The sequence below is a fragment of the Phycodurus eques genome, chromosome 8 (genome assembly GCF_024500275.1).
Source record: "Phycodurus eques isolate BA_2022a chromosome 8, UOR_Pequ_1.1, whole genome shotgun sequence".
Lineage (NCBI taxonomy): Eukaryota > Metazoa > Chordata > Actinopteri > Syngnathiformes > Syngnathidae > Phycodurus > Phycodurus eques.
The window spans coordinates 128,769-141,028 of record NC_084532.1 but is presented as its reverse complement, the minus strand read 5'-3'; the positions used below and the strand labels follow the sequence as shown (position 1 = coordinate 141,028).

The 12,260-nt window shown below is 45.6% G+C and overlaps 1 protein-coding gene across 1 annotated transcript in view; it reads left to right on the top strand.

Moving 5' to 3' along the window:
* ghrhrb (growth hormone releasing hormone receptor b) overlaps positions 1–5,092 on the top strand; it is an 87,878-nt gene extending 82,786 nt beyond the window's left edge. Inside the window, exons 5-13 of the mRNA XM_061684135.1 lie at positions 776–873; positions 1,007–1,139; positions 1,755–1,908; positions 2,034–2,094; positions 3,401–3,470; positions 3,657–3,748; positions 3,840–3,969; positions 4,064–4,105; positions 4,886–5,092. Of these exons, the coding sequence (XP_061540119.1) occupies positions 776–873; positions 1,007–1,139; positions 1,755–1,908; positions 2,034–2,094; positions 3,401–3,470; positions 3,657–3,748; positions 3,840–3,969; positions 4,064–4,105; positions 4,886–5,092 (987 nt within the window). The remainder of the gene's footprint in view (positions 1–775; positions 874–1,006; positions 1,140–1,754; positions 1,909–2,033; positions 2,095–3,400; positions 3,471–3,656; positions 3,749–3,839; positions 3,970–4,063; positions 4,106–4,885) is intronic.
* The last annotated feature ends 7,168 nt before the right edge of the window (positions 5,093–12,260 follow it).

Genomic DNA, 12,260 nt, shown 5'->3' with positions numbered 1-12,260 from the left:
TTCGTAAGTTTCACATTTATCCATATATTTAATTCACACTTTGCCATTTTAATCACTTGCTGCACAAATGTATTTGTGTGAGTGGTTATTTCCAGAATGTTCTATAATAGGTCAATCAATAATTAACCTTGTCTCTCTCTCTCTTTAATTTTTATGTGACCACTGTAGTGGTCACATAACTTATTGCAACAGCTCTTTTTGCAACTTGTTGCAGTTTGCGACTGGGACATAAAAACTGGAAACGTGTATCATATCACCCAATCAACATGAAATATTGATGTGCAGACACTTTTTGGCATTATTGACGTACCTTTGACAAACAGTCCTTTTGGACTTGACAATTAAATACAAAGCTTCAAGCTTTTCTGATGCAGTTTTTTTGTTTTCTGAACTTTCACCCCAGGCAGATGGCTGCCCCATGCTCGTCTTGGTTCTGCTTTGGATTTATTCCAGTAAGGGGCCTTGACATATGGTTGCTCATGTGGGGATCTGTTCAGTCTATTGAATTATATTTTTCTGATTACATTTTGAGAAATATAATGAATAAATAAAAATTCTGATCATCAAAATATTTTTGTAATGAGAGGTAGTAAAAGCACTTTTCCTTGCTACTTCACAATAATCGGTACATAATGTATATTCATTGATACATTTGTTAACCTCAGCCGAAAATATTCACAGTGGAGGTAACAAACATTGCGTTTACCTGATAGCATTTAATTAGCAATAATAAAAACTGCTAACACCTCTTTTACTTTTGTCTCTTCCGATTCAGACAACCTACTTCTCCAACTTCAAACAGGTGTATACAGCTGGCTATGCTACCTCCCTCATCTCTCTTATATCTGCCATTTTTGTCTTTATAGTATTCAGGTAATTTTTTTTTTCAATCATGGCAAGTACTTAAACATGAGATGTGTAGCAGTAATATTTTACTATTAATATTTGTACTCACTATACTTTCAAAGGTTTTGTATTAGTGGGGAGTTAATTTCTCTTTCTATAGGAAGTTTCACTGCACCAGGAACTACATCCATATGAACCTCTTCTTCTCTTTCATCTTGAGAGCGAGCGCTGTCTTCATTAAAGATGAAATTCTCTTCTCCAATGAAGACCTGGACCACTGTTTCATGTCAAGTGTGAGTGTGACAGCATCGCTCTCCAGCAATGTGCATGTAATGTCACCAAATTCAATGCACACTGGAAAAGTATTGTGGGAGTCATTTATATTAACAAGCACTAGTCACAAACATTCACGAATGGAAAGTTTGAGTGAATGTGAATTTACTGAAATTGGTTACAGTAGGAACTTATTGAAGTTTATGTCATGTCCTTGCCAGGAAAAGAGCAGGATGGCAGATTAATTCATTATTACACTGGGAAAGATGCATAAACAGGAGAGAAAATATCTTCATAGACAGACAAGGGTGGTGTACACGTGGAAAAAAGGAATATCAATATCAAAATAGAACAATTCACACTATTATAATGAAAAATAACTTCTAACTGCAGTGATCCCTCATTGTTACCAATATACAGTAATCTGACAGCCTGAACAAACATAACCTCAATTACGCTCAGCTTCAGTCGCAGAGTATTAATTGTCAAAATGAAAGGTTACCAGTCGAATGTTTTATCATCTTCTCTGTGACCCCAAAAATGTACGTGAAACACTATTACTGTTATGACCACTACAGATAAATGGCACCCTCCAAATATCGGATGCTGATTTTTTTATTGTTTACATCTTGCAGACATCCTGTAAATCAGCAGTGGCCTTCTTTCAGTTTAGTATCCTAGCCAACTACTTCTGGCTCTTGGTGGAGGGCATGTACTTGCAGACCCTGCTGGCTCTCACATTTGTCTTCCAGAAAAAGTACTTCTGGTGGTACATTCTAATTGGCTGGGGTGAGTGCTCATAATCAATCTCACCACCCCCCAATCTTTTCATTGCTGTTTCCTGCCTCTGTGTCCTGTTTGGGGGCGTTCTTGAATGATACTTGAATCATCCGATAACTCTCTGTGCCCCCCAGGTCTCCCAACAACAATCATAACTGCATGGGTCTTGACTCGGAACTTCTATGACAACAGAGGGTGAGGTTATAATAACTAATCATAATCCATCCACCCATCCATTTTCTGCACCACTTATCCTCATTAGGGCTGTAGGTAATAATAATAATAATAATAATAGGCGGCACGGTGACCGACTGGTTAGAGTGTCAGCCTCACAGTTCTGAGGAGCGGGGTTTGCAATTTTGCCAATTGCAGGGCACATATAAACAAACTGTCATGAACGGAACAGAGGATAGGACCTAAAAAGGAATGGACAGTTTCAAAAAGAGAGGTTTAATAGACGGGCATAGGTCGGTACACAGGCAGGCAATCCAAGAAAGGCAACAGTATCCAAAAACTTGAGGCAAAAAGGCGAGGTCGATATTCGGAACAGGGTCTAGACTTACTGTGAGTCTGTGACATGGAAACAAGGAATGCTGGAACGCGACGACAAGGTACTGGCGACTAGAAAGAATGAGACACGAGGTTAAATGCAAGGGGTCATCAGGGTGAATGAGGCACAGGTGGCGAAGATGCTATCAGGAGCAGGTGTGTATGAAACAGGGGGAAGACAAAAACCGGAACACACACCCATGACACAAACAACCATTTGCACTCACATTCACACCTATGGGTAATTTAGAGTCTTCAATCAACCTACCACGCATGTTTTTGGGATGTGGGAGGAAACTGGAGTACCTGGAGAAAACCCGCACGGGGAGAACATGCAAACTCCACACAGGCGGGCCTGGATTTGAACCCGGGTCCCCAGAACTGTGAGGCAGATGTGCTAACATGTTGTTCACCCTGCTGCATAATAATAATAATAATAATAATAATTAGGCGGCACGGTGGTCGACTGGTTAGAGCGTCTGCCTCACAGTTCTGAGGCCCCGTCTGTGTGGAGTTTGCATGTTTTCCCCGTGCCTGCGTGGGTTTTCTCCGGGCACTCCGGTTTCCTCCCACATCCCAAAAACATGCATTCATTGAAGACTCTAATTTGCTTGTAGGTGTGAATGTGAGTGCAAATGGTTGTTTGTATGTGCCCTGCGATTGGCTGGCAACCAGTTCAGGGTGTACCCCGCCTCTCGCCCGAAGATAGCTGGCATAGGCTCCAGCACGCCTGTGACCCTAGTGAGGAAAAGCGGTACAGAAAATGGATGGCTGGATAATAATAATAATAAAAAGAGTCAGAGAATGGCTTAAAATCGAAGAGGACAAACAACTGAGGGTTTGCTTTAATGTCTCTTAATGTGTTCTGGTGGGCGAGTTGTCACGTGGAGTATGGCGAGAGCTACAATATTTTGGCCTTGGTTATCTCATTAATGCATGTGGTGTGCCTCAGCTGCTGGGATGACACAGATGTGGCCTTTATCTGGTGGATCATAAAAGCTCCAATAACCGCATCATTACTGGTGAGTTACAGTGGGAACTATTGAGTCACAGCAAGCATCACAATATATATATATATATATATATATACACACACACACACATAATGTGTTCTGGTGGGCGTATGTGTGTGTGTGTGTGAGGGAGAGAGAGAGAGAGTGAGAAAGAATACTGTATATCCATAAGGCAATTTGCGTTTCCTTATGCAGGTAAACTTCATCATCTTCATCAATGTGATCCGTATTCTGGTGCAGAAACTGCGATCCCCTGGTGTTGGTGGCAGCGATACCAGTCACTTCAAGTGAGACATTGTCTGATTGATCACGATACCTTAACAAACAGTTGCAACACATGAATTAATGAATACTGTATGTGCCTATATGGGCTCGCAGGAGACTGGCCAAATCCACTCTGCTGCTCATTCCGCTATTTGGGATGCACTATATGGTGTTTGCTTTCCTACCAGAAAACACAGGAGCAGAGGCTCGTCTTTTCATAGAGCTTGGTTTGGGATCCTTTCAGGTGGTATATTTAAGTGGTCACACATTCTTTTAATATTTAGCTATAATATCATACATGTATATATAGTATAACATTTACCTTTGTTTGGTTATAGGGATTTGTTGTTGCCCTACTCTACTGTTTCTTAAATGGTGAGGTAAGTGACTTTAAAACCTTGACATAACAGCATAACATCTATGCGTGGTCAGACATGTTTATGCACAGACCATTGTCATACATTTCGTGGCAGTGTTGGGCTTTAGAGGATTTCCTTGACGTTTTAAAAGAATAAACTTAAAAATAATTTGGTTTTTCTGACAAAAATTGAAAAAAGACTCTCCTTCCTGTTGGTTTCCTTCCAAGAACAGTATTAGTAAAATTATAGGTTAAGTTATATAGGATTGGGTTGACAGTTTTGGTGAAATTACCCATTATATAATTTTCATCCTTTTCCAATCCATACCCATATTGGATGTAAAGTATGTTTGAGGTATTTGTCATACTGACATAACACTCAATCTGCAGTCATTTTTTTTCTATTAACGTTGCACAGTTTGCAGCAGTCACACTCGTTTAAATCCACTAACTGGCCACCTCAGGTATGATGATGTAAACTCTCTTAACCAAAGACAGAAACAGTACCTCTCCCTTCTGCCACCTGTGACTGGACTGTACCTCAGCTTCTATTTAAATTTTAATAATTTGTGTACATTTGCACATTTGTTCCTGTTCAACTGCAGACCGAGGCCGAGCGCAGGAGTAAAAATAGGCTTTAACATAGCAAAGGTTATCAAATGCGAAACACATTATCATTCATACTCTGACTAATCTTTACTAATCTTACTCTTAAACTGCAAAGTACTTCAGAAGTACAGTACATACAATTTGAATTTCAAACAAGTGCTGTCACAATTGACTTTGTATTCTTTGTGTCCAGGTGCAGGCAGAACTGAAGAAGAGATTTTGGAAGTGGCAGACTCAGAGTTACCTGCGTTATAGTAAACGACGTCGAACCTTGTTCGCTGAAAGCAGCACGGTTACTCAGATATCTGTCCTTGACAAATCCAGCCCCAAAGGTCTGCCAGGCTCTAGGACAAATGCCCTCTCAAGTATTGTGACACCCTGCAACATCTCCACAGTTTGAGAAACATCTGTAGACCTATTTCTATTGTCACTGAAGTTACGTGCTGAATAAGATCCTGATCAAGTGACTAAATCACAGAGCTTGTTTGAATGTATCTTTCCATTTTGTACAGTGGGAATCAACTGCAAAATTCCACCAACTTTGGAAAGTATACAGACATAAGTGCAGGGTAGTCATGATGAACATCTGATCATATGGTATCTCCATTGTCTTGTGTTGATTATTCATCATCAAATAAAATAAATATTGTGCATTGCAGTTAGCTGTGTCCGTTTGACTGGTATGTATTTGATTAATTAAAGGGAACATGAATTATAATTATCAATTAAAATATTATTTTTATGGCTGCACAAGTAGCCTGGTACAGTGCACCCAAATAATAGCAAATAGCAAATTAATAGCAAAGGTGAGGTGAGGTTAGGGTTAGGTTTGGGGAACTGAACTCTTCCCCGCCCATACCGGACCTCTGTCCAACCCCCACCTTCCATGGTATTTGTTTCCTTTATTTGAGTTCGCCTTGGCTATTTAAGTAATCTTTATTTTTGTTGTTTCTTATGTATTAGTTTCGGTATTAATTTATAATGTATTAGAATGAAAGAAACAAAACAAAAAGTCAATAAAACAAAAAAAACAAAAACAAATCCGCAATTCAAACCAAAATACCTATAACAATCTCTTATGCGTGTGCCCTGACAACGTTTCGGCCTGTAAGGGCCTTCCTCAGGTCGTGGCAACACTTTTTAAAAAAAACAACAACAGCAGCAGCAAAGCAGCTATACTCTTTGGTGATGTTCTCCCTCTGAAATCCCAAACAAAACTGAGGCCTCTGGGCTTGTCTGCCTTTTGTATGCTGCTCTTTTTACAACATTTTAACTTGTGTTAAAAGTAACATAACTTCAAATTAACCCTATGTTGTTGTCTTTTATTATCTATAACCATTAAATAACCTCTATTTTAACTGTATTTATACCATGTTAACCAAAAATGTTAACCTTATTAATATCTTTTAACTGGTTTTGTTTTTTAATGTGTTTTACAGTTTTTATAGTTTTTCTGTGGTTTTTTTTAGTTATTTAGTTTTTTTCATAAGAACTCCATATGCACTATATATGATTTCAATCCCTGTAATCTGTATTGTTATCCTATCATCTTTTTAGGAACATATTTACCATTTTATGTAATTTTATAGTGTTTTAAATGTCCTATAAATTGAAATCATTTTTTTGTTGTTTTTATGCACCTATTAGCTCCCTTTCCTGTTTTGTCTTAATCTGTACCCTATGCTTGGTTTTTATTGTTGTCCCCTAATTTATCGTAATGTTAATGAGATTTTGTAATAAATAATTTATTTATTCTTATTCATTTATCTTTATAAGAGTTAGTGTTAATTAGGGTTAGTGGTTAGGGTAGGGGAATGAAGGGTTAGGGTTAGGTGAGGGGAACCGAACCCTCCCTCTCCCGGACACAGGGATCCCCCTTCCTTCCAGGATCGGGAGGGAGGTGCACAGTCCTTCCCCCAATGCTCCCCTCCGTCCTCCTGTTCCCGTTCCTGGTGACGCGCCTGTTGGCGTCGTCGTCCATAGTAGACTTGGGTCCACTGTCCATTCCACATTTTTGTGTTTTTAATTTATGTGTATATTTATATTTTCCATCCATCCATTTTCTGAGCCGCTTCTCCTCACAAGGGTCACGGGCGTGCTGGAGCCTATCCCAGCTGTCATCAGGTAGGAGGCGGGGTCCACCCTGGATTGGTTGCCAGCCAATCGCAGGGCACATACAAACAAACAACCATTCGCACACACAGTCACACCTACGGACAATTTAGAGTTTTCAATTAATGCATATTTTTGGGATGTGGGAGGAAACCGGAGTGCCCGGAGAAAACCCACGCAGGCACGGGGAGAACATGCAAACTTCACACAGGCGGGGCCGGGGATTGAACCCGGCTCCTCAGCGTTGTGAGGCTGACGCTCTAACCAGTCATCCACCGAGCCGGTGGACGACTGGTTATATTTTATCCAGTAATATTTATTTATTTATTTATTGTAACGGATTCGCCTTTGCTATATAAATAATCATGGTTGTTTTCAATTGTGCTATTTATTAAGTTAGATCTGTATTGATAATGTATTTTTTACATATAATTCCAAAAAAAAAAAAAAATCCATCCATCCATTTTCTACCGCTTATCCGGGTCGGGTCGCGGGGGCAGTAGCTTTAGCAGGGACGCCCAGACTTCCCTCTCCCCAGCCACTTTATCCAGCTCTTCCGGAGGGATCCCACGGCGTTCCCAGGCCAGCCGAAGGACGTAGGCTCTCCAGCGTGTCCTGGGTCGTCCCCGGGGTCTCCTCCCGGTGGGACGTGCCCGGAACACCTCACCGGGGAGGCGTCCGGCAGGCATCCGAATCAGATGCCCCAGCCACCTCATCTGGCTCCTCTCAATGCGGAGGAGCAGCGGCTCTACTCTGAGATCCTCCCGGATGACCGAGCTTCTCACCCTCTCTCTAAGGGAGAGCCTAGACACGCTGCGGAGGAAACTCATTTCGACTGCTTGTATCCGGGATCTCGTTCTTTCGGTCACGACCCACAGCTCATGACCATATGTGAGGGTAGGAACGAAGATCGACCGGTAAATTGAGAGCTTCGCCTTTCGGCTTAGATCCTTCTTTACCACAACGGACTGATACAAAGTCCGCATCACTGCAGACGCTGCACCGATCCGTCTGTCGATCTCCCGTTCCATTCTTCCCTCACTCGTGAACAAGACCCCAAGATACTTGAACTCCTCCACTTGGGGCAGGATCTCATCCCTGACCTGGAGAGGGCATGCCACCCTTTTCAGACTGAGGACCATGGTCTCAGATTTGGAGGTGCTGATTCTCACCCCAGCCGCTTCACACTCTGCTGCGAACTGCTCCAGTGAGAGTTGGAGCTCACGGCTTGATGAAGCCAACAGGACCACATCATCAGCAAAAAGCAGAGATGCAATACTGAGGCCACCAAACCGGACGCCTTGGCTGCGCCTAGAAATTCTGTCCATAAAAGTTATGAACAGAATTGGCGACAAAGGGCAGCCTTGGCGGAGTCCAACCCTCACCGGGAATGAGTCCGACTTACTGCCGGATATGCGGACCAAACTCTGACTCCGGTCGTACAGGGACCGAACAGCCCGTATCAGGGGGTTCGGTACCCCATACTCCTGAAGCACCCTCCACAGGACTCCCCGAGGGACACGGTCGAACGCCTTCTCCAAGTCCACAAAACACATGTAGACTGGTTGGGCGAACTCCCATGCACCCTCGAGGACCATGCCGAGGGTGTAGAGCTGGTCCACTGTTCCACGGCCAGGACGAAAACCACACTGCTCATCCTGAATCTGAGATTCGACTTCCCGACGGACCCTCCTCTCCAGCACCCATGAATAGACCTTACCAGGGAGGCTGAGCAGTGTGATCCCCCTGTAGTTGGAACACACCCTCCGGTCCCCCTTTTTAAAAAGGGGGACCACCACCCCAGTCTGCCAATACAGAGGCACTGTCCCCGATGTCCACGCGATGTTGCAGAGGCGTGTCAACCAGGACAGCCCCACAACATCCAGAGCCTTTAGGAACTCCGGGCGAATCTCATCCACCCCCGGGGCCCTGCCACCGAGGAGCTTTTTTAACTACCTCGGTGACCTCAAACCCAGAGATAGGAGAGCCCGCCTCAGAGAACCCACACTCTGCTTCCTCATGGGAAGGCGTGTCGGTGGAATTGAGGAGGATTTCGAAGTATTCTCCCCACCGACTCACAACGTCCCGAGTCGAGGTCAGCAGCGCCCCATCCCCACTATACACAGTGTTGGTGGTGTACTGCTTTCCTATCCTGAGACGTCGGATGGTGGACCATAATTTCCTCGAAGCCGTCCGGAAGTCTTTCTCCATGGCCTCACCGAACTCCTCCCATACCCGAGTTTTTGCTTCAGCGACCACCAGAGCTGCATTCCGCTTGGCCAGCCGGTACTCATCAGCTGCCTCAGGTGTCCCACAGGCCAAAAAGGCCCAATAGGACTCCTTCTTCAGCTTGACGGCATCCCTCGCCGTTGGTGTCCACCAACGGGTTCGGGGATTGCCGCCACGACAGGTACCGACCACCTTACGGCCACAGCTCCGGTCGGCCGCCTCAGCAATGGAGGCGTGGAACATGGTCCACTCAGACTCGATGTCCCCAGCCTCCCCCGGAACATGAGCAAAGTTCTGTCGGAGGTGGGAGTTGAAACTCCTTCTGACAGGGGATTCTGCCAGACGTTCCCAGCAGACCCTCACAATATGTTTGGGCCTGCCACGTCGGACCGGCATCTTCCCCCACCATCGGAGCCAACTCACCACCAGGTGGTGATCAGTTGACAGCTCCGCCCCTCTCTTCACCAGAGTGTCCAAGACATGTGGCCGCAAGTCCGATGACACGACCACAAGTCGATCATTGAACTGCGACCTCGGGTGTCCTGGTGCCAAGTGCACGTGTGGACACCCTTATGCTTGAACATGGTGTTCGTTATGGACAATCCATGACAAGCACAGAAGTCCAATAACAGAACACCGCTCGGGTTCTGATCGAGGGGGCCGTTCCTCCCGATCACGCCCTTCCAGGTCTCACTGTCATTGCCCACGTGAGCATTGAAGTCCCCCAACAGAACAATGGAGTCCCCAGCGGGAGCGCTCTCCAGCACCCCCTCCAAGGACTCCAAAAAGGGTGGGTACTCTGAACTGCTGTTTGGTGCATAGGCACAAACCCGTCCCCCCACCCGAAGGCGGAGAGAGGCTACCCTCTCGTCCACCGGGGTGAACCCCAACGTACAGGTGCCGAGCCGGGAGACAATAAGTATACCCACACCTGCTCGGCGCCTCTCACCGTGGGCAACTCCAGAGTGGAAGAGAGTCCAAGCCCTCTCGAGAGGACTGGTACCAGAACCCAAGCTGTGTGTGGAGGCGAGTCCGACTATATCTAGTCGGAACTTCTCGACCTCACACACCAGCTCGGGCTCCTTCCCTGCCAGAGAGGTGACATTCCACGTCCCTAGAGCCAGCTTCTGTAGCCGGGGATCGGATCGCCAATCGGATCACACTGCACCCGACCCCTATGGCCCCCCGTCACAGGTGGTGAGCCCATGGGAAGGGGGACCCACGTTACCCTTTCGGGCTGTGCCCATGGGTGCAGGCCCGGCCACCAGGCGCTCGCCTTCGAGCCCCAACATCAGGCCTGGCTTCAGTGGGGGGCCCCGGTGACCCGCGTCCGGGCAAGGGAAAACGAAGTCCATTGTTTGTCGTCATCATTAGGGGTCTTTGAGCCGTGCTTTGTCTGGTCCCTCACCTAGGACCTGCTTGTCATGGGTGACCCTGCCAGGGGCATAAAGCCCCAGACAACTTAGCTCCTAGGATCACTGGGACACACAAACCCCTCCATCACGACAAGGTGACGGCTCAAGGAGGGGAAAAAACCCCCCAAAAAAACCAAAATAAAATATATTTTAATAAACCCAAAAAAAACAAATCTGAAATAGGCTGTGACTTTCGGTCCAATTCTGTGTGCCTAGACAACGTTTCGGCTCCTTGACACTTCCTCAGGTCTAATGGCAGACAGTCACAGCACAGCAGGTTTGCGATGTTCGCACTCCGGTGAACCAACTCGAATTGAGCCAAACTGAGTGTACATCCTTTTATAACCTCTGCTGTCATTGTATTTACTTTTCTTTTTACACAACTAAGATTTAGTGTTTCAATGTAGAAATTAACCCCATAATGGCCAAATGTTTTGTAATGTCCATATAAATCAATGTATATACTACAGAAAGATGTCCTAACTTGACATACCATTGTTTTTATTATAACACTTGATATATCATCGCTTCCTGTTTTCACTCCTCCCCAGGATCCGCGAGGCCGCCAAGACCCACAAGCTGGTGGAGCAGGAGCTGGCACACGCTGTCAACGCCAGCGCCATGGTGCTGACCAAGGCCAAGCTGTCCAGCCCTGAGGTAGGGACACCAGGTGTAGGCAGATGGGTCCAGACGGCCCATTGGACCCACTCAATGCACATTTGTACATGAGATGTGCGGGGAAGCTGTTCCGTTTCAACCCCAAACCATCCCAGACTGCATCAATGTGAAGTACCCGCGATACAGCTTTTGCAGTGCGGTATGTTGTGTGAATTTCATGCCATTTTTGTACCATATTCTGATGTTCGCGGATAAAGTGAGTGCAGGGGTCGACTAATGTTACAGGACTACTTTACTGTAGTTCAGAGAACATGTGGCCTGAAATGTCATGGATTTAAAAAGAAAAGTGCGCCACCACTCTGCTTTTGATGTTGTCATGAACCAGCCGGTGTCATGAACGGAACAGAGGATAGGACCCAAAAATGGACGACTCCAAACCAAATGGACAGTTTCCAAAAAGAGAGGTTTAATAGACGGGCATAGGTCGGTACACAGGCAGGCAATCCAAGAAAGGCAACAGTATCCACAAACATGAGGCAAATAGGCGAGGTCGATAATCGGAACAGGGTCAAGTCTTACTGTGAGTCTGTGACGTAGAAACAAGGCATGCTGGAACGCGATGACAAGGTACAACGAACTGGCGACGAGAGGGAATGAGACAGGAGGTTAAAGGCAAGGGGTAATTAGGGTGAACGAGGCACAGGTGGTGAAGATGCTCACAGGAGCAGGTGTGCGTGAAACAGGGGGAAGACAAAAACCGGAACACACAGCCATGACAGATGTAGCACTAATCCCAAATGTTTGACTTTATTTCCCAAAATTACATGTTTTGTAGGTTTTGGATAAATCACTCAAACCATTGTTGTTAATTTTCAGTTTTGGAGTCGCAGCACAACCGTGAAAATTGTCAACAGCAGCAAAGTTCTCCAGGCAGAGACAACCTTGCTTCTGGATGGAAAACATCTGGTAACCTCTCTCGCCACTAGCTGCTGCCACGTTTTGGCCATCTGATCTCTCACGCACCCTTCTTCTCATCCTCCTCAGTCCCTGAGGAAGAGGGGCTCCGCTTAACCCTGAACAGCCTGAGTGCTGAGCTCCACAAACTGGATGACATCCACTGGATCTGTCCACTAATGCACTGTGCTGAGGAGGTAAGGATTGCGAAACACCCTGGCGTACGTGCTTGTGTGCGTT